At 40.9% G+C, this 23,680-nt stretch overlaps 1 protein-coding gene across 1 annotated transcript in view; it reads right to left on the bottom strand.

Annotated features, from left to right (window-relative positions):
* The window catches only part of LOC148020856 (Transcription factor TFIIE, alpha subunit), a 31,758-nt gene extending 11,780 nt beyond the window's left edge, over nt 1-19,978 (bottom strand). Inside the window, exons 1-3 of the mRNA XM_087698647.1 lie at nt 19,773-19,978; nt 19,540-19,665; nt 9,647-9,767 (exon numbers count right to left, since the gene is read on the bottom strand). Coding sequence (XP_087554773.1) covers nt 9,647-9,767; nt 19,540-19,665; nt 19,773-19,804 — 279 coding nt within the window. The 5' untranslated portion in view covers nt 19,805-19,978. The remainder of the gene's footprint in view (nt 1-9,646; nt 9,768-19,539; nt 19,666-19,772) is intronic.
* Nucleotides 19,979-23,680: the final 3,702 nt, after the last annotated feature.

The following is a 23,680-nucleotide window of genomic DNA, read 5'->3' on the forward strand; positions in this document are numbered from 1 at the left end:
TATCTTGCATACCACTTAAGGCCTTTGACTTGGAAATGTGCAAGGTCAATGCCTTTAATCTTGCTAGTAACATTTGATTATTAATCAAATGTGCAAGGTTGTTTAGCACATGTGATGCACATGGCAGTTATTTCATGGGAACGGGCCAAGAACCCCGAGGATGCAGTGGGTGTTAAAGGCAAAAGTTGTGTTAAGTTATACCAATTGGGTTTTGGTGGTCAGTTGGTGCTAGGTTGGACCCTAGGACAATTGTTTGGCCATTAAGTGTCAGTGGTGACACTAGGGACTAGCATTAATTAATTAATTAATGCTAGTCTAAGAGTCAACAGAGGTTGGGAACCACTCCAAGTTGCAAATGGCCTAGCCAATTTCATTACAAATGGACATGTTTAATTTTGGGCAGGGTCAAAAGGGCTGAAATTAATTTTCAGAATTAATTAATTCTGAAAATTTAATTTAATGGCTGAAAATGCATTAGAAAGGCTACCACTTGGCAAAACTTTCCCATGCAACTAGGGAGAAGGTTGTTGGAGGGTGGTGGAAGTGGAATTACAGCCGTTTGGAGCATGGTAGAGGGAGAGGAGGTGATCAGATTTGACTCTAAGAGGCGACGACTGATCGCGCGCCGCGACAGGACAGGGGACAGCAGGATTTCTCTTCCGCCTCAAGAGAGGCAGCGGGCAGAAGAGGAGGGCTCGCCAGCCGGGCTAGTGTTTTACCCCCCTTTTGAAGCTGTTGGTGCCATCAAATTTGTCATCAGAGCTACGAATCAAAAGATACATTTCAGCAGATTTTCTCTCTATCTACAGCATTCTCTCATCTCCTCCAATCTATGCTCAAGCATTCTCAGTAATTCTCAGCCATTGGTAGCAAAGTACAGCCAAATTTGGTGGACAGCAGAGGGCTGTAAACCCTAAATTACAGCAGTAATTAGGGTTTAGCAGCCACCTTGGGACCCGTGCCATCAGTCAAAGGCATTGTACACTGAAATCAGCACCAGAAATTCGTGGAATTGTGCCAACCCATCTATTGTGAATTTGGGGCAGCATTTGACCAGTTGGGGTTCCATTAGAGCAAGTCCTAGGTGAAAATCAAGGGGCAATTTGCCGGAATGCTTTGCTGATTATTGGAACAGCAAGGGGCTTTTGAATTAGCCAAGGAGATTGTTAAATCTCGGCTTGTAATTTATCCATCAACAATTGAAATTAAAGAAATACCAAAAGGGGCGCCAGTTTTGGGATCAACAGAGTGTCCACTGTCCAAGTTTATGAAGGTAAGTGAGCATTTCAGTTTATGTTCATTTGCTAATTGCTGTAATTAAGTGCTTAATCAGGTTAAACCACCCTATCCGAGAAGAAAGGCTGGTTTCAAGGACCCACTTCTTGCACAACACCCACATTTTCATCTTGTTGCCTGAGCAGTGCACCATGTCTAAGATCAAGCACTGCATTTTTCCCCTTCATTACATGCATTGTCAGACTGAGAGGCATCATCACTGCTTGATCCCATCTCACTGTACGAAGACATGCTTCTTGTATTGCACTCAGCTGATCGCAATTTCAGCAAGCATGCACCTTCTCTAACTTGCACACAAGTGCCTCGGGTCCGCCTACTCAAAGGAGTTGATGTATCTAGGGAAAGGAACCATGCAACCAGCCTTACTTCTTGGCAACAATGGTGATAACCTGATTTACCTCAAATTACAGCAAGCATTAAATACACAATTGACCACTTTATCTTGGACAGCCCCCGACACCCAATTGACCCCAACAACAATTGGCCCCCCTTGCAATATTTTTTTATCTTGTATTGCTTCAACATGAGATATAGGCTAATCTCCTCCAATCTTCAATACAAATGGCTGTCATAAACGACCAGCACTGCTCAAGCACAATTTGCCCCTTAATTGTACAACAATCCGCCCTTGGAGCTTCAATCTCTCACATGTGGGCCACAATAATTTGGGAATGGGCTATGCCTCGGATGAGTTGCAAATTAATTCAGCTATTACACCAAGTACCCGGTCTTCAATAATTGGGCACGGATCCGAAGGTGGCTGTTGAAACCCTAATGGCTGCTGCAATTTAGGATTTCAGCAGCAATTCCTTCAATTGCTGTTTACCAACGGCAGAAATACGCTGAGAATTGCTGAGGCAATGTCAAAGGATGAGTGAGAAAATCAGCTAAAAGGAGTATCTTTTGAAGGATAACTTTGATTGGCAATTTTGATGGTGCCAACAACCTCGAAAGGGGGATAAAACTCTAGTGCAACTGGCAAGCCCTCCTCTTCTATCGCCACCTCTCATAGAGACAAAGAAGGAAACTTGCTGCCCCTCTCCTATCATGCTACATGATCAGTTGTTGCCTCTCTCAAAGATCTTATGACAACAGCTCCTTCCTCCCTCAGCCTCTAAATGCTAGAATGACCCTCAACCAGCCCCCAAACAACCTTCTTTCAGCTTGCATGGATAATTTTGACAAGTGGCAGCCTCATTTGGCAACCTTCTATTGTAATTTCCAGCTTTAGCATCACTGCGGTCTTTGTTGAGCTAAAATATGCATTACTTGCTGATTAGCCTCTTAAACAACCCCAAAACACACTAAAAAATGCTCTTTTAGAGTAAAAACCCTAAAACGGGGAGCGGTTCGAGAGAGTTCAGTGGAAACCCTAATTTTTGGGGTGCCCTTCCACATCTATAAATAGACAGGCTTCCCCCATTCAACCTCATTCCGTCTGTGCAGGTTTCTCACTCCATGTGCAAATTTCAGCCATCAGCCTCCTTCCACGTGGCTGTCCAGCCCTCGAGACTGCTGCCACTCCATCCGTGTTTGCTCCTGCTACTGGCGCCTTCATCCATGCTGACGTCAACTGCCAGTGACATCATCATCTACTACGATCTGATCATCCAATCATTGCCAGCCACATCAGCAGACATTGTTTCAGCCTACTTTTTACAGTAGACTGTGCGCAGTTACAGCCTCTGATCAGCAGTATACTACTACGTTTACCAGTCTCCAGCCTCCAGACTGCTGCGTTTTGGTGACCAGCTTGTTGCCATTCACTATTCAGCACTCCTATACTCCGACTGGTGGTCACAGACTTGGGATACATCTCCGGTGGACATCACACTCCGACATTGCTCTGCCCTTGAGCACACTGTACACTCTTACATTCATTTACAGCATTCATTCACTTCAGAGTTGTGTTCTCTCTCTCCCTTCTTCTGTTTGTGTTTTTGAGTTTCTATGTTTGAGTTTTGAGTTTTTCGTTTAGGGTTTGAGTTTTGAGTTTTGCATTTAGGGTTTGAGTTTTGCCCTCTATGTCTATGTCTATGTCTATGTCTACCTCTTTGTGTTTCTGTCATGGTCGTATACTCTATATGTCCTCAGTGCAAACCCTAGCAGTCTTCTTCACATGGTATCCAAGCCGGTGCTCTTGTAAAGAGTATCCTGCGGATATTGTGGAGAGCTAGTCATTGTGCGAGGCTCACAATACAACTCGTAACCGAATCACAATGTCCCAGACACCTTCTTCTCTAGTTCCTATAATGTCTTATCAGGCTTCTCCATCATTGCAGGCCCTGAGACGGTATTATGGACTCGGTGAGGAGAACGACACTCTACCTTCACCAGATTTCACTAACATGACAAAGGAGGACTTTGAGGAGTACTATCGCAACAAGTATGGTGATATTTACACCCCTCCTACCAGTTTTGCTACCACATCCGGACCGGTTGGTGAGGCTAGCCACCTCTCCGATCATGGAGGACATACAGCATTCGGAACATTTGGCGATTTATCTTCATCATCTTAGCCAGGTCCAATGTCAGATTTGTACAATTCTTTTGAGTTGCATAAATCAAAACCCTCACTTGTTTCTTCTTTTGAGGTACAGGATCCGGGTGGCTTTGCGTATGTGAACTTCAATAGAGGGGGCTCACGAAGCAGACGAAATTCAGGTACATCTACTACTTTTGTTTCATTTGAGCATATCACACACACTTCTCACTTCCCTCCCATCCCACCCTCTTCTATATCACACCTTGATCACCTCTCATCGCCTTTCCAAAACCTTGGATTGCAATCCACATATGCATTACACACCCTAGGGGTTGGATCTTCCATCTCCGCTCCTAGCACCTTTTCCTTCTCCACCCCGTTCTCTACCTCTTTACACCATGGTACTTCGTTAGGGGGAATGCCACCCTTTAACATAGTGCCTCTCACCTTTTAGCAAATGAGCACACCCATAACTCCTGGGTCGACTGTGATGGGCATCCCCCTCACTATCCCCAGCTTCACATCTCACATGACCACTCAAACACAAGGGTTTCCATCCTCCGCTTATGGTACGTCTTCACACTCTCCTTGGGTTACACCTACGCAAAGATTCCCATCTTCTGCTTCCCGTGTTCCCATCCCATCTCCTTGGGTTTCTCACATGGCTACCATGCCCTTGCCTAGTCAACCCATCCCTACCTATGGATCCACCTTGCACACTACTAGCATGCCTAGTGGGCACTCTAGGGCCCATTCCCAAGTGTACTCCACTCCCCCATTCTACCCACACTACACTTTTTCACACTATCTATCTCTGAGTACTACCACTCCTGTTGCAACGGCCAAGAATGCCTTCACGGACAAGATACGTTTTAACGGGTCAAATTTCACCACTTGGTCTAATTTCATGCAACAAGTGCTTGAGTCTCAGGGTCTTTGGGACCTCATCATTGGTCTAGAGCCTATGCCAGACCCTCGACTAGCTCACCCTAACTACATTCATCAATGGAGAGCCCACAATGCCACTGCCAATATTGAGTTGATACAAGGGTTGCTTCATGAGTTTCACTCTCAGTTGCAACACTTCCCACTCGCATCAGAGCGTTGGAGTCGCCTTCTCGACCGCTATGCGGCTCGTGATCGTACTCAGCGCATCAATCTTGACTTTGAGCTTCAAGAGTTCTCTATTAAGAAAGGGGATGATCTGAAAGTCAAGCTGGATGAATATAGGCGGTTACTTGCCGAGTTTGCCACTACTGGCTCTCAAAAGTCAGATGACGATCACGTTACATTATTCTTGAATAAGTTGCCCAAAAAATACTTTAATTTCATTCAACACATCATCTCCCAACCTCGATTGCCAACCTTCTATGAGTTTGAGTGTCAGTTCTTGCGTTACGCGAGGCTACATGATCAAGTCCACAAGAAATCCTCATCACAACCTTATTCAGAGCAGAGGGGGTTGGTTGCCTCTTCTTCAGGAGGGGAAACCACCAGTGGCAAGAACTTGCAAGATATGAAGGCAAGCCAATCAAAGGGTGACTCTTCTTCAGATGAAACCAAAGAATCTAGACCTATCTGGCAGCAACTCCCTAAGAAAAACCGGTTTTGCACACACTACCAGAGAGCAGACCATGTGGACGAGGAGTGTTGCTCCAAGGCCCAAGGTCTTCCACCTAAGAAGCCTGTGCAAACCACTGCGACTGTACAGTCCAGTTGGGCTACGCCTTCCACTCCTACTTCATCTGCTCCTTTAGCACCCACCATTACTGCTGGACATGTGGCTCGAGTACAACCTCAGCAGCCTATCTCTTTCACTCCCCCTGAGGGACTAGCTGATTGGTTTGCAAGTTCCGATCCCACTGCACTTTATGCATCTATCTCACCTTCCTCCCCACCTCATCAGGCGTTTCCTTGGCAAAGCCCTGCTACTGGACGTACGCGATGGTAGCCACCTTCTTAGACTAGCATGTCTCTAGGTCCTTTCGAATACCCTAGGTCAGTCTAGCATTCATTTTTTGCACTCTTAGAGTCGGGCCCATAGGATTCATTGTCCTTAGCTTTTTCATTATTTTATTTTCCGTTGCATTTACTCACACACATACACATTCATTGCATTTATTTTGTGTTGGATTTTCTTACTGTTATGTTTTGCTTTGTAGCATCTAACCACTAACCTCTGTGTTTGCACATTCTCATCTCTTTTGCAGAGTTTTGTCTTTCAATGTAGGGCTAACTTACACATTGCTTTGGTCCTACTTGGGCTAGAGACATGGGGATGCGCATTGTTCCTTTCATGGTTTCATCATCCTAGGAGTGCTTGCTCTTCTTCTAGCATGGCGGTTTCCCCTCCCGAGGCAGATCGTGCAACATCTCTCTCGATACTATCATGGCAGTGACTGTACCTTGCTCTTCTAGCGGGGTGCTTCATCTACTTCATCTTCGTTCATTTCTTATGGTTCTCAGCACCACACAAAGACCGACATCAGGCTCCTCTTCCTTCTTCGGCATCTACATCCAGGTTGAGAGGGGATTCCTATCCTTCTTGGTATTCTACAAGCTTCAGCACTTTGTCTTCGACATCGACTTCTTCCCCCTGTTGTACCTTACCCTTTGCATTGCATGATTTTATCATCTTTGTATTAGGGTGCTTGAGCAAGTGAACAATTTTCCCACGAGGGACACTATCCAAGTGGTACCTGCTGCATGAGCATTCTTCAACATGTAGCATACTTTACATCTCATTGTGCAGAGCACCCCTTGAGCGGATCCTAAGCTGTTTCCACCGGTGGCTGTTGTTACCACACCACCATCCTCCATTAAATGGATACCTTGTCGCCTATTTTTCCTCGTCATCAACACCCTGAGTGGATGGCTTGTCCTGTTTTGTGATTTGTTGAGTGTACCCTCCCTACTCCCGTCTTCTGGGTCACTATTACTCAATCGGCCGCATCCCATAAAATTTACCTCACTAATTCAAAAAAAAAAAAGTTCCATGTGGTTCCATCCGCCTTTGTAGGGCTTGGTAGGCCACTGGGCAGTCGACGTGCACCCTTTGTCCAATGCCCTATCCTCTCTAGGGTGGCTACTTAGATTCCCTTGGTAAGATAACCATCGCCTCTATAGTCTTGGTAGGCCACTCGGCAACCGACGTGTATCCTTTATCCGATGCCCTAGCTACTTTGGGGTGGGACACCTTGGGATAAATAAGCATCACAGTGGTTGGCTTAATCTTTTGGCTCAATTTTGGGCCTAAGAGGGGGTATTGAGCTAAAATATACATCGAAACACACTAAAAAATGCTCTTTTAGAGTAAAAACCCTAAAATGGGGAGCGGTTCGAGAGAGTTCAGTAGAAACCCTAACTTTTGGGGTGCCCTTCCACATCTATAAATAGACAGGCTGCCCCCATTCAACCTCATTCTGTCTGTGCAGGTTTCTCACTCCACGTGCAGATTTCAGCCATCAGCCTCCTCCCACGCGGCTGTCCAACCCTTGAGACTGTTGCCACTCCATCCGTGTTTGCTCTTGCTGCTGGTGCCTTCATCCATGCTAACGTCAGTTGATGGCGACATCATCATCTGCTGCGATCTGATCATCCAATCATCACCAGCCACATCAGACACTGTTTCAACCTGTTGTTTACAGCAGACTATGCACAGTTTCCAACCTTCGATCAGCGGTTGCTATGTTTACCAGTTTCCAACCTCCAGACTGCTGTGTTTTGGTGACCAGCCTACTGCCATTCACTATTCAGCACTCCTACACTCCTACTGGTGGTCACAGACTTGGGATCCATCTTCGGTGGACGTCACACTCCGACATTGCTCTGCCCTTCAGCACACTGTACACTCTTACATTCATTTACAGCATTCATTCACTTCAGAGTTGTGTTCTCTCTCTCCCTTCTTCTGTTTGTGTTTGAGTTTCTATGTTTGAGTTTTGAGTTTTGCGTTTATGGTTTGAGTTTTAAGTTTTGCATTTAGGGTTTGAGTTTTGCTCTCTGTGTCTGTGTCTATGTCTGTCTCTGTGTTTTTGTCGTGGTCGTACACTCTATGTATCCTTAGTGCAAACCCTAGCAGTCTTCTTCACAATCTTCAGCATTCTTCTCCCTCTTTCTCTCTCTCTCTCTCCTCTCTTCGTGTTCACTTATTTCTTTCAATCAGGTCATACGCTTCCGCATTCACTGCACTTTGATAGTAAGTGCACTTTGAACACGTTCCAACCCATTCCCTTGTCGAGGACAGAACAAGGAACAGCCTGCCCAATGGGGATACACTTTTGGCCAGATTTTCAACAAAGAGAGCATTTTGGTGTTTTAGGGCCCCGTTCCAACCATTCTTTGTCATTATGATAGGGTCCCCTTGACCCTACAAGGGTGTCCACTAATCAATCATTTCATTGATGATATGAACTTATCCATGAGCAGTTATAACCACCAGTTACTAAGGTAGTACAAAAAATAACACTTGTTACAATATAATGACAAATAAATTTTATTTTATTTTATTTTTATTTTTTTTGCAATTAAGTCTAGCAATCAAAACGCATAAATTTTTTGATCTTAAAACAGCAAGGAACATTCCCTTGCCGTTTCACCTCCTTGAAGGGTTTGGAACACGTTAGGCTGTTCCCACAAGCCAGAACGGCTGTTCCCAGTTTCTATGAATAATATCCTCTCACTCAACTATGCATAAGCCTCGGCCTTCTTTCCAAGCCCGTCAATATTCTATTTTTAGCTCAAACAAATATACCTAATCTTGGTTTTCAATGCCCATCCAATCCAACATGGATTGAGAATTCTGGGCCAATGACATGAGGATCCCCACCAAAGACTCCAATCCACCCAATGATAGGCCCTCTCAAAAGTTACAGCCAGCATAAGCAACACACAAGCAGTACACTACTGAAAAGTGAAGATATGGTCAAAGAAGCTCCATTCTTTAACAAATTAAAACGGAGAAGTGTTAATCAGGTCCAATCCATACAATTAAACTCACAGTACCCTTAAGTGGCTGACAAAACCAATGCATAAAGTTTGGAAGTTTCAGTACACTACTCTAACCAAGGTTTGTCAATGTCCTCCTCGATTACCAAAAATCCAGTAGCCCATGTCTTACTGCTTTTAGGTATGTCAAGCCTTGTTTTTAACATAGACCAGTACCACCCTTGATGCTCGACCATAGACTTTGGAGCCTCCATTGCAGTTTACAATCTGTCTTGTCATTAATTCAACTTTCTGCTCATTTGCAGCTGTGTTTACCTCCTTAAATTTCTTTTTTCCAATTGCTGTCTAAATCTTGAATTCTTAGTATCTTGAAAGGACTGTTAGCATATTACTAGTGCAAAGATGGAAAGTTCTTATTGCATGGAACCACTTATATTTGTTTAAGTGGATCCATGAACTTGAAAGTTAATGGTTAACAATGCACTGGTTGTTTAGGGAAAGACCACTTATATTTGTGTGGTCATGCTAGATCTTAGACTATATAATTGACTACACTGGTAAACTCATTTTTTGTTAAACATTGAAAAGTTTAGCATCATGGTGATGCTCAGCTATGAACTTGCTAAAGTGCTACCCTAGCTTATGAAAGATGCATGTGATTTCTAACTTGATTTGCAACAAGCTCCATATGCCTAATGTCTCATCTAAAGGGTTACAAAAACACAGACCAGTAGTTAGCACAGAATGGCATACTAATGAGTATCTGATAGTGCTGTAAATTCCTGATTTGGGTCAATTTATATGAATAGCTTCCACTTTTCAACATCTCCTCAATGCTAAGTCAATGATAAACACACTTTTTTCCTAGCTTAAACTCATATGAAGTCATTTACACACATTAGTCAGAGACAAACTTACCTCACGCCTGTGCTCCCTTACAATCAATGCCTCCTCCTCTAGAACCCGCAAAGTTCGACGTAATTGTTTTGGATGCAATCGTAGGCTCTTTGCCAGATCATCCTCTTTAACCCATTCGCGCCTGAACAAAACCAAAAGTCAGTAATCTGCTACATGACTTAAAAAGCATAATTCCAGCTGATATTACTTTAAATCACATGAGCACTTGAAACTTTCAAAACTTAAAGAGGAGAGAGAGCAAGGTTAAGAAAGCTACACCAAAGATCCTATATAGGGTGGTGGGAGAAGATTGTTCTTCCTTTAACTCCCACAAAAAAATTAAAATTGAAAGAAGCAATCAAATTTTCTGAGTAGGTTCTAACCAGGATCAATTGAAGAAGTAATGAAAATGTCCAATCAACACTTAGCCTAACAAATTACCAACATTGTAGGATTCTCTTTCAATAATGGGCAGAGACAGGATGACAGATAGGTAGTGCCAATGGTGAGCAGCCACATTGTTGCCAAGAGTGGGAAGCAGGTTTCAAAGTTGTGAAACAAAGTTTAGGCCTTAAGCCAAAACGGTGAAAGGGGAACCCAAATTTTAAGTAAAGCATACATACATGCATGTAACACACGCACGCTCGCACACACACGGCGACCCAATGGCCATAAGAAGGGGTGACGGAGGCATCTAATAACTACATACAAGAATGAGATGGCATCTCATTGATGTGAAACAAGGATGAGGATGTGCAATAGAGGCATGAGAATGCTCAATAGAAGCAAGATGGGTCCGAGGGCTAATCCATAGAAGGTCCAACGAGCCACTCAATCAAGACTTAGGCAATCACTTAAGGTGCTAGGCAGTTAAAATTTTCATATTCCTCCAAGTTCTTCTAGTGTTGATACATCCTATCATCGTACCCCTTTTATTCTCTTGCATGGGAGGGTTCCTCATCTCCTTCCCACTTCCCCTCTCTCTTTCTTTTTTTTTTTTCATGACATGTGACTAGACACTTGTTTTGTGCTAGTTCACTTTTCCCTTTTCCTACTAGCTCTCCCCTTTTTCCTATGAAGAGAGCTCGTTTTTCCTCATTCTATATCACTTTTCTTGAATATAAACTCTTAATATGCTGAAGATAACCTAAAGTTTGCGCCATCCATTTACATCATCATTATCCACCCCTCCATTATCGAATACCTCCATATTCCCTCTTCTTTCAATACTATTTTACAAGATAGCAAGCCTATAAATTCATTGCAACCCCCCCTCCTCAAGCTTGTTGTTCATCAATAGAGAAAGGCTGATTCTATTCTTATCTTGTAAAGAAATCAGTTGTTTTTATTGCATAGCAAGCAATGCATGTACATCTTGATGGAAAGAGTGCACAAGGAGTGCGGACAGAGGTCGCAACGGTTGAGGAGAGAGCGCAAAGATGGTGTCTAGATTGTGATGGTACACAAAGAATAAAGAATGCATTTATATGCTAGATTGTGATGGTACACAAAGAATAAAGAATGCATTTATATGCTAAGGTACAAATAAGGATGTGTTCACACCCGTATAACTTTACATGGATATGGAAACATATTTTATGATCTATGGGAGCAAAGGTCTTGTTTGAGATAATGCTTTGCTTTGATTTAATACTAAACCTTCTATAAGAATCAAACTACCTTAATATGAATGTTGACTTATACTACATGAAAGGCTCACCAAACGAGGTGCCATGGTGCTGCATTTAGTTACTAAGATAATGAGAAGTGTTTGTGCGGTTTTATAGTAAGGCACAATGGCATAATGCCCATATATGACTTCATGATTCAATACTGATATTCACACATAATTTTACAAGTGTGAGTTGAAATGTTTTTTGATGCCATTGTTAGAGAGCTCACTTTATGAGCTTTTCCTTTATCAAAAATGTCAACATACCATTGAAGCATTTTTTATATTCCTCACAATTACCATGTTAGTTTAAAGTGCATGAGATTACACTTAATGGATTGACTTTACTAGTTCTAACCTCTACCTTAATATTTAATTGCCATTGTTATATAAAAGAATATTGTACCTACACATTTTTGGAAAGCCATCATCTAATTGATGTCAAACATGTGTGGTCTTATTTTCTAGAGTACAAGAGCGAGACACTCCCATTTCTATGAGTGGAAGGTGTTTGTGGAGACACAGACTACTTCCAAAGTTCGTGGCATACAAGCAAAACATGGTAGCGATTTTACATATAACCTCTTTTCTCAGTTTTATAAGGATCACGGCATTCGAGTAGAGTATACCCATCCAAACACACCTTCGGAGAATGGTGTGGTGGAGCATGCAAATCGAACCATGCTAGAGATGGGCCGATTGATGTTAGAGCATCGGGGTCTTCCTCACCCCAAAGGGTGTGAGGCAATGGCTACTATGATTCACATCCGCAACCGCTCCCAGACTTCTGCATTACAGCACATGACTCCTTGCGAGGCTTTCGTTTGCCAAAAGCCTTCCGTGTCTCATTTTCACATCTTTGGATATGATGCATTTGTCCATGTGGATCTGAATAATGGCTCTATTGCAAGTGATTCTTTGTCATCACCTGATCCCACTCCCAACCCTCAGTTTCTCTTCTCCCCTCCAGGTTGCCTCTTCACACCCCTTCTCTGTCTTCGGCTCCTCCTCCTCCTCCTCCTTCCTCTACTCCGACTTTCCTACCACCACTGATGGATACAACTACTACTACTACTTTGTGGCATACTTCCACCCCTTTTGCCTCCCCTCCAAAGTCTTCTAGGGATGCTCAACCGTCAGAGGGAGAGCCTTCTTCAAATGATGAAGATTTACCTTCCCTTGGTGAGGGGGAACCCCTACCCGAGACAAGTGCATTATAGGTACTAAAGAAGTCTCCCTCGTAGCAGGATAAGCCTCTTTGGATTCCCTATCAGTACCAACAGCTCATGGAGGATTCAGGTGTTTCTCACTTTCCTGCTTCTCCTACAGGTCCACGTAGATCAGTTCGCTTATAGGCCTTCAGAATAGTTCCCTTTATGTGAACTATGCTCTTATGTCACACATTCTTCATGCTTGTGAGCCTACTACAATTGAGGAGGCTCTTACACTGGATATTTGGCATCAAGCCATGCAAGAGGAGCTTGATTCCATCGAGTAATCAAACTTGGGAGTTGATTCCGCATCCTCCAAAGCGGAAGGTGATAGGCGTGAAGTAGGTCTATAAGACCAAGTACCTTGCAAATGGTTCCTTGAACAAGCACAAAGCTAGGTTTGTAGCCAAGGGTTTTGCTCAAAGGGCAAGGTTGGACTATTTTGAGACTTTTGCACCTACGGCTGGGAAGTCTACTATTTGGGTTATTTTGCCTCTTGCAACCCACCATCACTGGCCTATGTATCAGATGGACGTAAAGTCTGCCTTTTGAATGGTGTCCTTGAGGAGGAGATTTATGTTTCACAACCTCCTGGTTTTCTTGTGCAAGGAAAGGAGGACCATGTCTACAAATTGCAAAAGGCCTTTATGGCCTAAAGCAAGCTCCCAGAGCTTGGTACCAGAGGATTGATCGATTCTTTCTTCAAACTCGCTTCCATCGATCAAATCCTGACCCCAACCTATACTTCTAGGTTGAGGGTGACAGGTGTGCTTTGCTCATCTTGTATGTGGATGATCTTATCGTTACAAGGAGCTATACTCAAGAGATTGATCGTACTCGAAGATTTTGCGACCGGAGTTTGGCATGACAAATCTAGGGATCATTCACTTTTTCCTTGGCTTGGAGACTTATCAGATGGCAGGAGGCATCTTTGTTTCGCAACACAAGTACATTTCCGAGATTCTCTCAAAGTTAGGTATGGCCAATTGCAGGCTTATTTCATGCCCCATGAACCCAGAGTCCAAGCTCTTGGCAACTGGAGTTCCCCTTCCAGATGCCACCCGTTACAGGTGTCTTGTTGGCTCCCTCATTTGTCTTATTCACACTTGGCCGAATATTTCCTTTGTTGTGGCTCTGTTGTCTTCTTTCATGACGACTCCCACTCAAGAGCATTGGAGCGCAGCCTTGTGCGTTCTTCGTTATTTGCAGGGGACTTCATCCTATGAGATCTTGTATGGAGAGGGGTTTACTCTCTCTAGTTGGAGTGATTCTAACTAGGCAAGTGATGTCGATTCACCGAGGTCCACTACAAGTTATGCCTTCTCCCTTGGATGGGAGTTATCTCATAGAGCAGCAATAAGCAACCTATTGTGGCCCTTTCTTCTACAAAGGCAAAGTATCATGGCCTATATTCTATAGCTATGGAGGTGGTTTGGCTTCGCTACATCTTGATAGAGATTGGCTTTCCTTAGCTAGGACCTATGGAGCTGCGTGTGGACAACCAAAGTGCTCTAGCTCTGGCCCGGAAACCCTGTGTCTCATGCTCACACAAAGCACATTGAGGTTCAATACCACTACATTTGAGAGCAGATCATGGATTCTGAGTTGGCAGTGACCTACTATCCTACGGAGGACAACACGGCGAAGACATTGCCCAAGGCTTCTATGCTTCATCACATGAGGTTGTTGGGTCTTTAGAAACTCCCAGGATCTAAGAGGGGGTGTTAGTTTGCCTATGTTAGTAATGTCAATCTGTCGTCTCCGGGTTGTAAGCTCCTGTCAGAGTCTAACAGAGACATAAGAGCTCTAGTAATTTAGGTGTATTTTCTTTATTTGTCGACTTCATGTGTTCATTCCTAGGCCAGTTATTGCCTTCCACAATCTCCCTACACCTGCCAGACATTGTCATTGCCATCAGGGATTTTTTTGGAGTGTCCCCCATTTTTTCTAGCATTTCTTTCTATGTGACCAACATTTATTGTTAGTCGGCTAGCATTTATGGCCTCTCCTAGATCAAGTCGGCCAATTTGGTGCTCTTGCTATTTATAGCTACACCCCCTACTTGGCAAACACACACACTCTTCAATCTTCAGTCTTCCCTTCACAGGTGCATACTCCGACACACCGACCCTCTGTGCTTGGTGTTGCCATCATCATCAATCCAATCTAGTATCCTCACTAGCAATTTGGGTTGCGTGCAAGGACTGATCAACCTACCATCATTGTATCAGCATTCTTCTTCAATCAGTGCAAGATTCTTTCCCTCTCTCTCTCTCTCTCTCTCTCTCTCTCTCCTTTGTGTTCGTGTTTCTCTTCTATTGCACTCTCATATACCCATGCCGTGTAGAGGGATTTATAGGGCATCTCATGGGCTCCACATTGATATCCTTTATTCCATGTTTTGGCCTCATTAGTATGTTTAAATTGTCACTTACAATTGTCATTACACCTAGTCACATTGGACTCTAGCATTAGTAGGGTTATAGTTTTTATGATGATTAAGCTATTTAAGGTTTAGGTTTATCTATTAAAGGATACTTTGTGCAGCCCTAGCACAATTCAGTGTGATTCATTGTGGTCTATCGAGCATTGTACTTTCATTCATTCACAGTATATTGGCTTCATTTGTAATCTAGTATCATTGAACCAATCATTATGACTCAACTCTATGTCTATGTGTGTTTGTGTGTTTTTATCGCACAATTACTCAAGTTCTAAACCAACAACAATCGACAACAATAGGCAAGTAGAGAGAGGCGCCTCCAAGTTATTAGCGGCATCCTCTAGCAATCAAGACATCAATAGCAAGGTGGGGAGACACCTCCAAGCAATGAGTAGAACTAGGTTGATTGCAAGCAACAACCATCGGGTAGAGGTAACAACCCCCTTAAGGAGAAGAAATGGTGAAGGAAGATGCTATAAGCGTAGGGAAGAACATGAGAATAGTAATACTTTGAACTTAATCAACTTGATCAATTATCACCATGAAAATTAGAAGATAGATGGGAAGAGAGAGAAATTTCAAATAAGAGAGTTGACACCACCTTGAGAGGGGAACTGGCCCCTCCCCTTTACAAGATTTTATCGAAACAAACCACTAGCACCAAGTACATGAACCATTTACAATGGGCTGATTTCTTGCAATTCTCAAAATTAAGGTTTTGAAACCCTAATTTTTGCATACTCTTGGCAGCAAACCGATTTTCTTATTTAGTGCTTGGATTTGATCAAGCTAAGTAGAAAGAGCTTCTCAAATGAGTGCTAGGTAAGCATGTACAAAGCATATGGCTAAAATTTCAGTGTTAGAGCTTGTTGGAAATGAAGAGAGAGACCTTCAACATATAGATATGGGGGTTGTTGAAAATGATGAGAGAGACCTCTAATATATAGGTATGGGGCTTGGGTGCTAAAAAGGAAAAGTAGATGCTACAATGACAAGTGTTTGTTGAAAACGACAAGTATTGAATAAAATGACTAGTGTAGGGTACTTGTCTCTTCAAAATATTACTTATCCTATTCTAGATACCACATATCAATTTGACATAGCCGCTGAAGACAAAATTGTTTCTTGCAAAATTTGAAACCTTTGATGAAAACAGATTTTTCATTTGAATAATTTCTAACAATAGCAACCTCCTAAATTTTAGGAGTTGTCAAATTTGGATTCAGGAGAGTCTAATTGTATAGGTTTGCCAATTCATGATTTGTTTCTTTAATCGTGAGCATCTAGTTTCACATGCAAACTTCTAGTCAATGTGACCGTCCGAGTGAGAAAGTCTTAGTCATCTAGACTTTCTCTTCAATCTCACCGCTCGAATAAACTTTTGATTCCTCTTGGGCATCTCATCAATGACGACCCAAATATAATTATAGAGCATTCTAGCCATTGGCCACCCTTGTATCAAAATATAAACATTTAGCCAAATTTTTAAAACACTTAAATAATATACAAATCACCTTTTAAAGTATTTGAGCATCGAATTAATTTGAATCATTGAGCTAATACATCTTAATAATAATTAATGTACAAAAGGTTGATTACAAGGTGATTGAGAGTTAGCACTAAACGTAAGGGAATGATAAAAGAGAGAGAAAATGCCCTAAACGTATCCTTTTATAGAATATTTTTGGACATTTTTTCTACTAGCATAATAAAAGTCTTTATTTAATAAATAAGTCTTTCTTGGATTGTTCTATGGAGCTAAAATAGGCTGAAATGAATGATAAATTTATTTAATATCAAAGCATTTAATTATACTTACTCAATATAATGACCATACATACAATTATTACTTTGGCTACGCGTTATGGATGACATGCACATCAATTGGATGCTAAAATAGCTTTTTTAAAAAGGAATTTATATGAAAAAATCTTTTACTTATAGTTTAATTCAAAAAGGTTAGGAAAGAAGGGTGGCATTTGCATAAGCATACTCCACAAGCTTGATATGAAAGAATACATTTCAACTTGATTGGCCTTGATTTTCAAAATAGTTTGATATAATGCACCCTTCATACTAGATACAATTGTCACAATCTTATTATATATGTTGCTGATATATTGTTAACTAGTGGAAATGAGCATAGAATTGTAGCTTTTAAAGTTGATTTACAACAAGCTTTCAATGTGGCATATGTTAGTCTCTTGGATTACTATCTTGACATTCAATTTGCTACTCTTAAGAACAGTATAATTATGCGACAATCCTAGTACATTGGACAATTACTTCAACGATTTCATTTTGAGGGTAGCACACATGTTTCTACACTTGTAGAAACCAATTGTCAATTTTCTATTGCTAATGCTTGAGAGTCCTTCATTGCTTTGCTCTATCAACAAGTAGTTGCATATTCAAATTTTGGTTGATTCATGCAATATAAGGATAAATATTCATTATATAGTTTCTTAATTGAGCAAATTCATGGTGTTGAGCTAAAAATTCATTTCATTCTAATTAGCTCTTTAAAACCGCACATTGAATTACCAAAAGTTTCATTAAACAAGGAGCGGTTCTAGAAGTTTCTATGTTCCACATGCAAAACCCTAATTTGGGAGGATCCTTCCACATTTATAAATATCCTTGTCTTGTAGGTTTCAAACATCAACCCTCTTCCGCTAGCTGTTGAACCCCCATCGACTACTGCTATGTGATCTACAGTTGTCACCAAACCTCTCACTACTGCCAATGATAAGCTTCCATCATCTATATCAAGTCGTTTTTGTGTTTTCAACACTTTTCTTCATCAACCTCTGTTCCAACTAGCGGTTGCTGCACTCAGGATCCATCTCCAATGGACGATACACATCGACACCTCCCTCAACCCGCTCCCACAAGAGCCATCGATTGCTAGACAACTCTACCCTTGAGCATTGCCAAATCTAATGGAGAGTGAGGAAGAGGAAGAGAGTGAGGATGGAAGAATTTCCTAATTTCTTGTGTGCCTTCCTCTTGTGTGTTTTGGAGCAATGGTTCTTGGTGAAGAAGAAGGTTTCTTGTAGGTTTTTGTGGCCACCAAGTGTGCTTGCAGCCTCTCTTGGCCAGTTCGTGGTTCGATTTGTGCCATGGCAGGGTGCTGTTCAGCGACGCTTAAATTCGTTTCTCGATGGACCACTAAAACGTGCTTGGATAGCCAATAGGCGGGCACGTTACAGAACCTCTCCTTCTCTCCCTTTCTCTCTTTCTCTTCCTCTCCCTCCCAAATGCACGATCTATTTTGCTCTCTCTTTTGCTCTTCGCGGTAAAATACCGCACTCGGGTTTCTGGGTCCCTTTTTTTGTCTGAGTACCATCGCTATTTTGCGATGCAAATAGCGAGGTCGCTAATTTGCGTCAAAATTTCCCATCGCTATTTGTAAATATCCTTGTAGTGGTCATTATGCCTTATATAAATATACCTTTAGTAAATTTTATATTTTCTCTTATTCATTTACAGCATTGATTCATTCACTTCAAAGTTCTCTTTCTTCTCTATTTGTGTTTGTATTCGTGTTTTTGTGTTTTGAGTTTTGAGTTTTGCGTTTAGGTTTAGGATTTGAGTTTTGCACATCACTCTCTGGGTCTTTGTGTTTCAATTGTGGTCATACATTCTATGTTTTCTCGATGCAAATCCGAGCATATCTTCACACATGGTTCACAACATTAGCAAGGGATCAAAGGCACCTTTTATTGTTGAAGGACACTCAAACATTGAGGTTGATTATCCACACAACTTCTCTACTGCCTTGCATCCATTAAGTTATAGTGATTGGGCCAGATACTTTGATAGAAGAGTCTTCAGTATTGGCTATTGTTTTTTACTTGGTGATACATGTTTATCATGGTTGAGCATGCAAAAACCAACCATGGTTACCTCAAGCTATGAAGCTGAATAAAGGACATCATCTATAGCTACACTCGAATGTGTTTGGCTTAGATGACTTCTAGCCAATCTACATGTTCGACAACGATATACTACATATGTCTTCACTCACTAGCAATTAAAGCGCATTAGCAATTGTGAGAAATCAACTATTCCATGCTTGCACAAAGCACATTGACCCAAATTATCACTATGTTAAGGAAGGGCTCCATGCAAAGGAAATTTGCTTGGTCTATTTGATTTGCAGCAAGCACATATACAAAAGCTATATCCAGAAAAAGTTTATTCATATTCGCATGATTCACTCTGGCAGGGTTTGTTAAATACTTTGCATTCCACCAAGTCTTTCTAGTGTATCATCAAACACCCATTTTGGATGTAGGTTGTAAAGCTTAGGGTTTGTACTTTACACACCCGTGCATTTTTGAACGTATGCATACTCGTGAACTCTCTCTCTCTCTCTCTCTCTCTCTCTCTCTCTCTCTCTCTCTCTCTCTGTGTGTGTGTGTGTGTGTGTGTGTGTGTGTGTGTGTGTGTGAGAGAGAGAGAGAGAGAGAGCGTGCACGTGCATAACTGCCTGTAATCGATACGACAATTTCAGAACAATCTATTAAACAAGACTAAGGATGTGAGACCTAACTAGGTGATCAGAAGAAAAGGGCGGCGAAACCTGGTCAACGCATCAAGAACAACAACAGCAATTCCTCGATTGTCCGACTTGTCAGTCTTCGGCTTGTTGGCGCCCTTGGCATTCACATCGTCGTCATAAAATGCTCTTGCCACTAGTTTCACCAATCTATTACAAGGACACAGAGCCTCAATTGGGTAATTTGCCGCTGAAAATTGTGTACCAAAAAGGAGGAAAATACATGAAGAAGGGAAACGCAAGCTCCTCAGTCGTACCGTGCAAACTGTTTCGTATCGACCTTCTCCATTTAGCCGACGACAGTTGGAGGCGGCTAATCTGCTGTTATTACCTCTCGCTGGCTTGTGAGACAGGAAATGCAGGGGGCACTATTATGGCGGCAATCTCCCGGATCATGTCGCATGTTCCTGCTCTCACTGTAGGTTGTCCCGCAGGAAAGCCTTTCAAAAACATCCGATCCTCTTGAAAATGTGCAATTAAAAGCTAGTTCACACCATAAAATCCAAAACAGGGCCATGATTTAATAGGGCTAACAAAGTAGTGCTTCGTATATTTATTTATTTTATTTTATACTTATACTATAGCTTTAACATTAATTTTATTTTATTTTTTTAATTTATAAAATTTATTTAAATTATACACACATTACAATAATAGATTCTTCATAACTTTTGTGTGGTGTGTATAAACACAAGAGAAAACAAGAGGTTATATATCAATTATTGTATATTATTAGCTTGTATAATAGAAAACAAGAGGCTATACATCAATTATTGTATATTATTAGCTTATATAATATCATTACAGTGTTTATCATTTTTTCTTAAAGAAAGGCACTAATGTTGTATTTACAAAAAGGAAAGTGGAAGTATTATTATTAGCTTATATAATTTCGTGATGGTGATTATAGTTTTTTTTTTTTTTGAAAAGGCAAAAATATGTATTAAAAAAAGGAAAGTGGAAGTATTTACAAGTATATGTGACAACTAGCTTTAAAGATGAGCTAGCTAGATTTGCTAAATATCAAGCTATGGAGAGCAACAGTGGCACAAAAGATTGTCATCGGAGCACTAAGGAGAATGACTTTGAGGATATAATAGTGTATCTTAGCAATGCATAGGCAAGGGTGCAAGTCACATAGGATCACTATCCTAGTTACATTGAAGTAAGGATGGGAGGTATTCATACAAAAAGTAATGGCATAGTTGTCTTTGCGAGAAACTTCTAGTATCTAGCGGTTGCATCCTTGATGATGTTAAGGATGATATTCAGCTCTTGAGCTTCAAGACGAGCAAGGACCGTGGCTTGGGCGTATGGTGATTATAGATGTCTGGAACATAGACTTGTTATTAAATGTTATAAGTATATATTTTACATTGGATATATTTCCAATTACATGGTACATACTATTTGTAATTTACGTGTATAATTCTTAAATAGCTAACATGAAAAAATATTATGCTCAATAATATTTTACATTGGATAAATTTCCAATTACATGTTACATACTATTTGTAATCTACATGTATAATTTTAAAATAGCTAACATGAAAAAATATTATGCTCAATAATATACATAAATTGCGGTTTATATACTTAGAACTATATTTGTGATTTACTAATGGTAAGAGATAAGAAAGCATATTTTGTTTTTGTTAGCATTGCCCTTTAGGGTGTACGCTACTACAATGGTGTGGTGTGGTGGTGCCTGCCCTCAAAAAATTGCCCACACTTTACTCAAGTTAAGTGGCCCATTTGTAACTTATGTGTGTCAATCTATTACTTTTGAAAAATAAAGGATTTTTTTACGAAATTCTACTTGCTTTTCTATCTCATTGTCTTTCATCGTTGCATGGGCATTTCATGTTTCTTGCTTGAGTGTTGAACATCAATAAAATTAGTTAAGATTGATGGGACACAGAGAGAGACCACCTTGAGGAATCAAGCGTTACAACATCTCTCTCTCTCTCTCTCTCTCTCTCTCTCTCTCTCTCTCTCTCTCTCTCTCTCTCTCTCTCTCTCTCTCTCTCTCTCTCTCTCTCTCTCTCTCTCTCTCTCTCTCTCTCTCTCGGATGGTCTCTACATCCTCGCTAGGGACTTCATCAAGTGCAACCCTTACCATTGCAACTTCCCAAGGTCCCACTTGCTTTGAGGAGATCCAAACCTTGTGCAAGGTTGGACAACTAGACATGGCACTTTATGCCCTATGTACTGCTTTTGCACTCACCCTTTGCAAGGCATTTATATGTGCCTACTCAAGGCATGTTGTAGGAGAAAGGACATCTCTAGTGTTGAGAACTAATCCACCAACATCTGTCACACAACACCATGTTGAGTTCAATGGCTTGCTTGGTGACTACCTTGTGGTCACTTTAGCACAATGTGGTGACCTTGAGAATGCACAGTAGGTCTTTGATCCCCTAATTCATCACATTGTCTACTCTTGGACAGCTTTGATCTCTGCATACACTAACTCTAGACTCGATGATATAGCACTATAACTGCATCTATGCATGCAAGAGGAAATCTTAGAGCCACTTGTCAACCTTACCAAGGCTTGTGGAAGCATAGATATCTTGAAAGAGGGTTGCAAGCTGCATTATGAGGCTAGGAGAAGGAATTTTACCACAAATCTCTTTGTGAGTAACACCCTCGTTAGTATGCATGGCGAATTGGGATTGATTTTTGATACAAGAGATGTGTGTTCTTGGCAAAGTATGATCTTGGATCATGGAATGCAATTCCTTTCAACTACATCAACTAAGGCTAGAAATCAAGGCCTTTCAGTGTTGCTGATAATGCAAGATGAAGGAATGCATATAGACTAGGTAACCATTATGTGATATGCTTGCAAGGAAGGAAGAAGCCATCTATTTAGAAGGTGAAGCCATTTGGTTGATAGGTTTAGAAAGTGGCCAAGTGGCACATATTGATGCCAAGAAGAGAGGACTAACTACTTTTGTATTTATTGCCAACACTCTCATTAGCGTGTATGGCAATAATTGGGCCATTCATCACGTAGAGAATGTGTTTAAGACAACCCATGAGATGATGTTCTTGCATGGAATGCAATGTTGTTTACATATACTAAGAAAGGCTTGGAAGAGAAGGCTTTACAACTCTGTAGATAAATGTTGGAGGGGTTGACCCTCGACCAATAGACATATACCGTTATGCTTAGTGCATGTGCAACACTTGCACAAAGGTAGAAAACGATTCTTGTAAATGGTTATATCGACCAATCTAATGGCCCTTGACATTTCTATACACAATTTTATATAAATTTAGGAATTGATGTTAAGTTTTTGAATTAATATTGTGATTGTGATTGTTATTGGCTAAGTTACCTCAAAGGGGATGATAGGGAGTGTATTGACGACATTGTGGGTGCTATCACCATGTTCAAATAGTCAAACCATGGGGGCTATTAGGAAAAGGAACAAGCCATTAACAAGTTGGAGTCATAATAAGAATCATGACACTATTTCCTCTACAAGCCACAAGGAGTATAGATGTCATGGGAATACAAAAAGTAAGGGACCCCTATGCTTTCTTGCTCGTAAATACATGGGTGAATGTTTCATTGATAAAAGGCCAAGAGTTTAGAAACAACTTTGAACTTTTGTTTATAATCTTATTTTTGAATTCTCCAAAGCAAAATTGTCTCCAACCAAAATATTCATTTTTTTTCATGTAGGAGCCATTTCTATAGTTTTTAAGTCAAAAAATTTAGCTATGACACCGAAAAAGTAGCCCCCAAGCTAAAACTAACCCCTATTTTTTCATTAACTAGAGTGCTTATGAAGAGTGAAATAGTAAAGTGAGGTGGATGTATAAATTGCAAATGTGAAAGTTTTGAATGGCCATCATTGTGTGAAAAGTGAGGAGCTAGTATTGTAAAATGCAAGGTGTAAAGAATTATGGGCTGATATAAATATAAATATAAATATATATATATATATATATATATATATATATACATATATATATATGTATACATATATATGTATACATATATATATATGTATACATATATATATATACATATATATGAGAGGTTTGATGAATGCAAAGGTCCAGTATTCATATGTTATGCTCATGATGAAGGCAAAGGGTATATAATTAGATTATGCCCCCTTTAAGTTTAAGTGGACACGTCATACAA

Source organism: Lygodium microphyllum, chromosome 18 (assembly GCF_053477565.2).
Source record: "Lygodium microphyllum isolate KBCC chromosome 18, Lygodium_microphyllum_v1.1.10, whole genome shotgun sequence".
NCBI classification, from domain to species: Eukaryota; Viridiplantae; Streptophyta; class Polypodiopsida; order Schizaeales; family Lygodiaceae; genus Lygodium; species Lygodium microphyllum.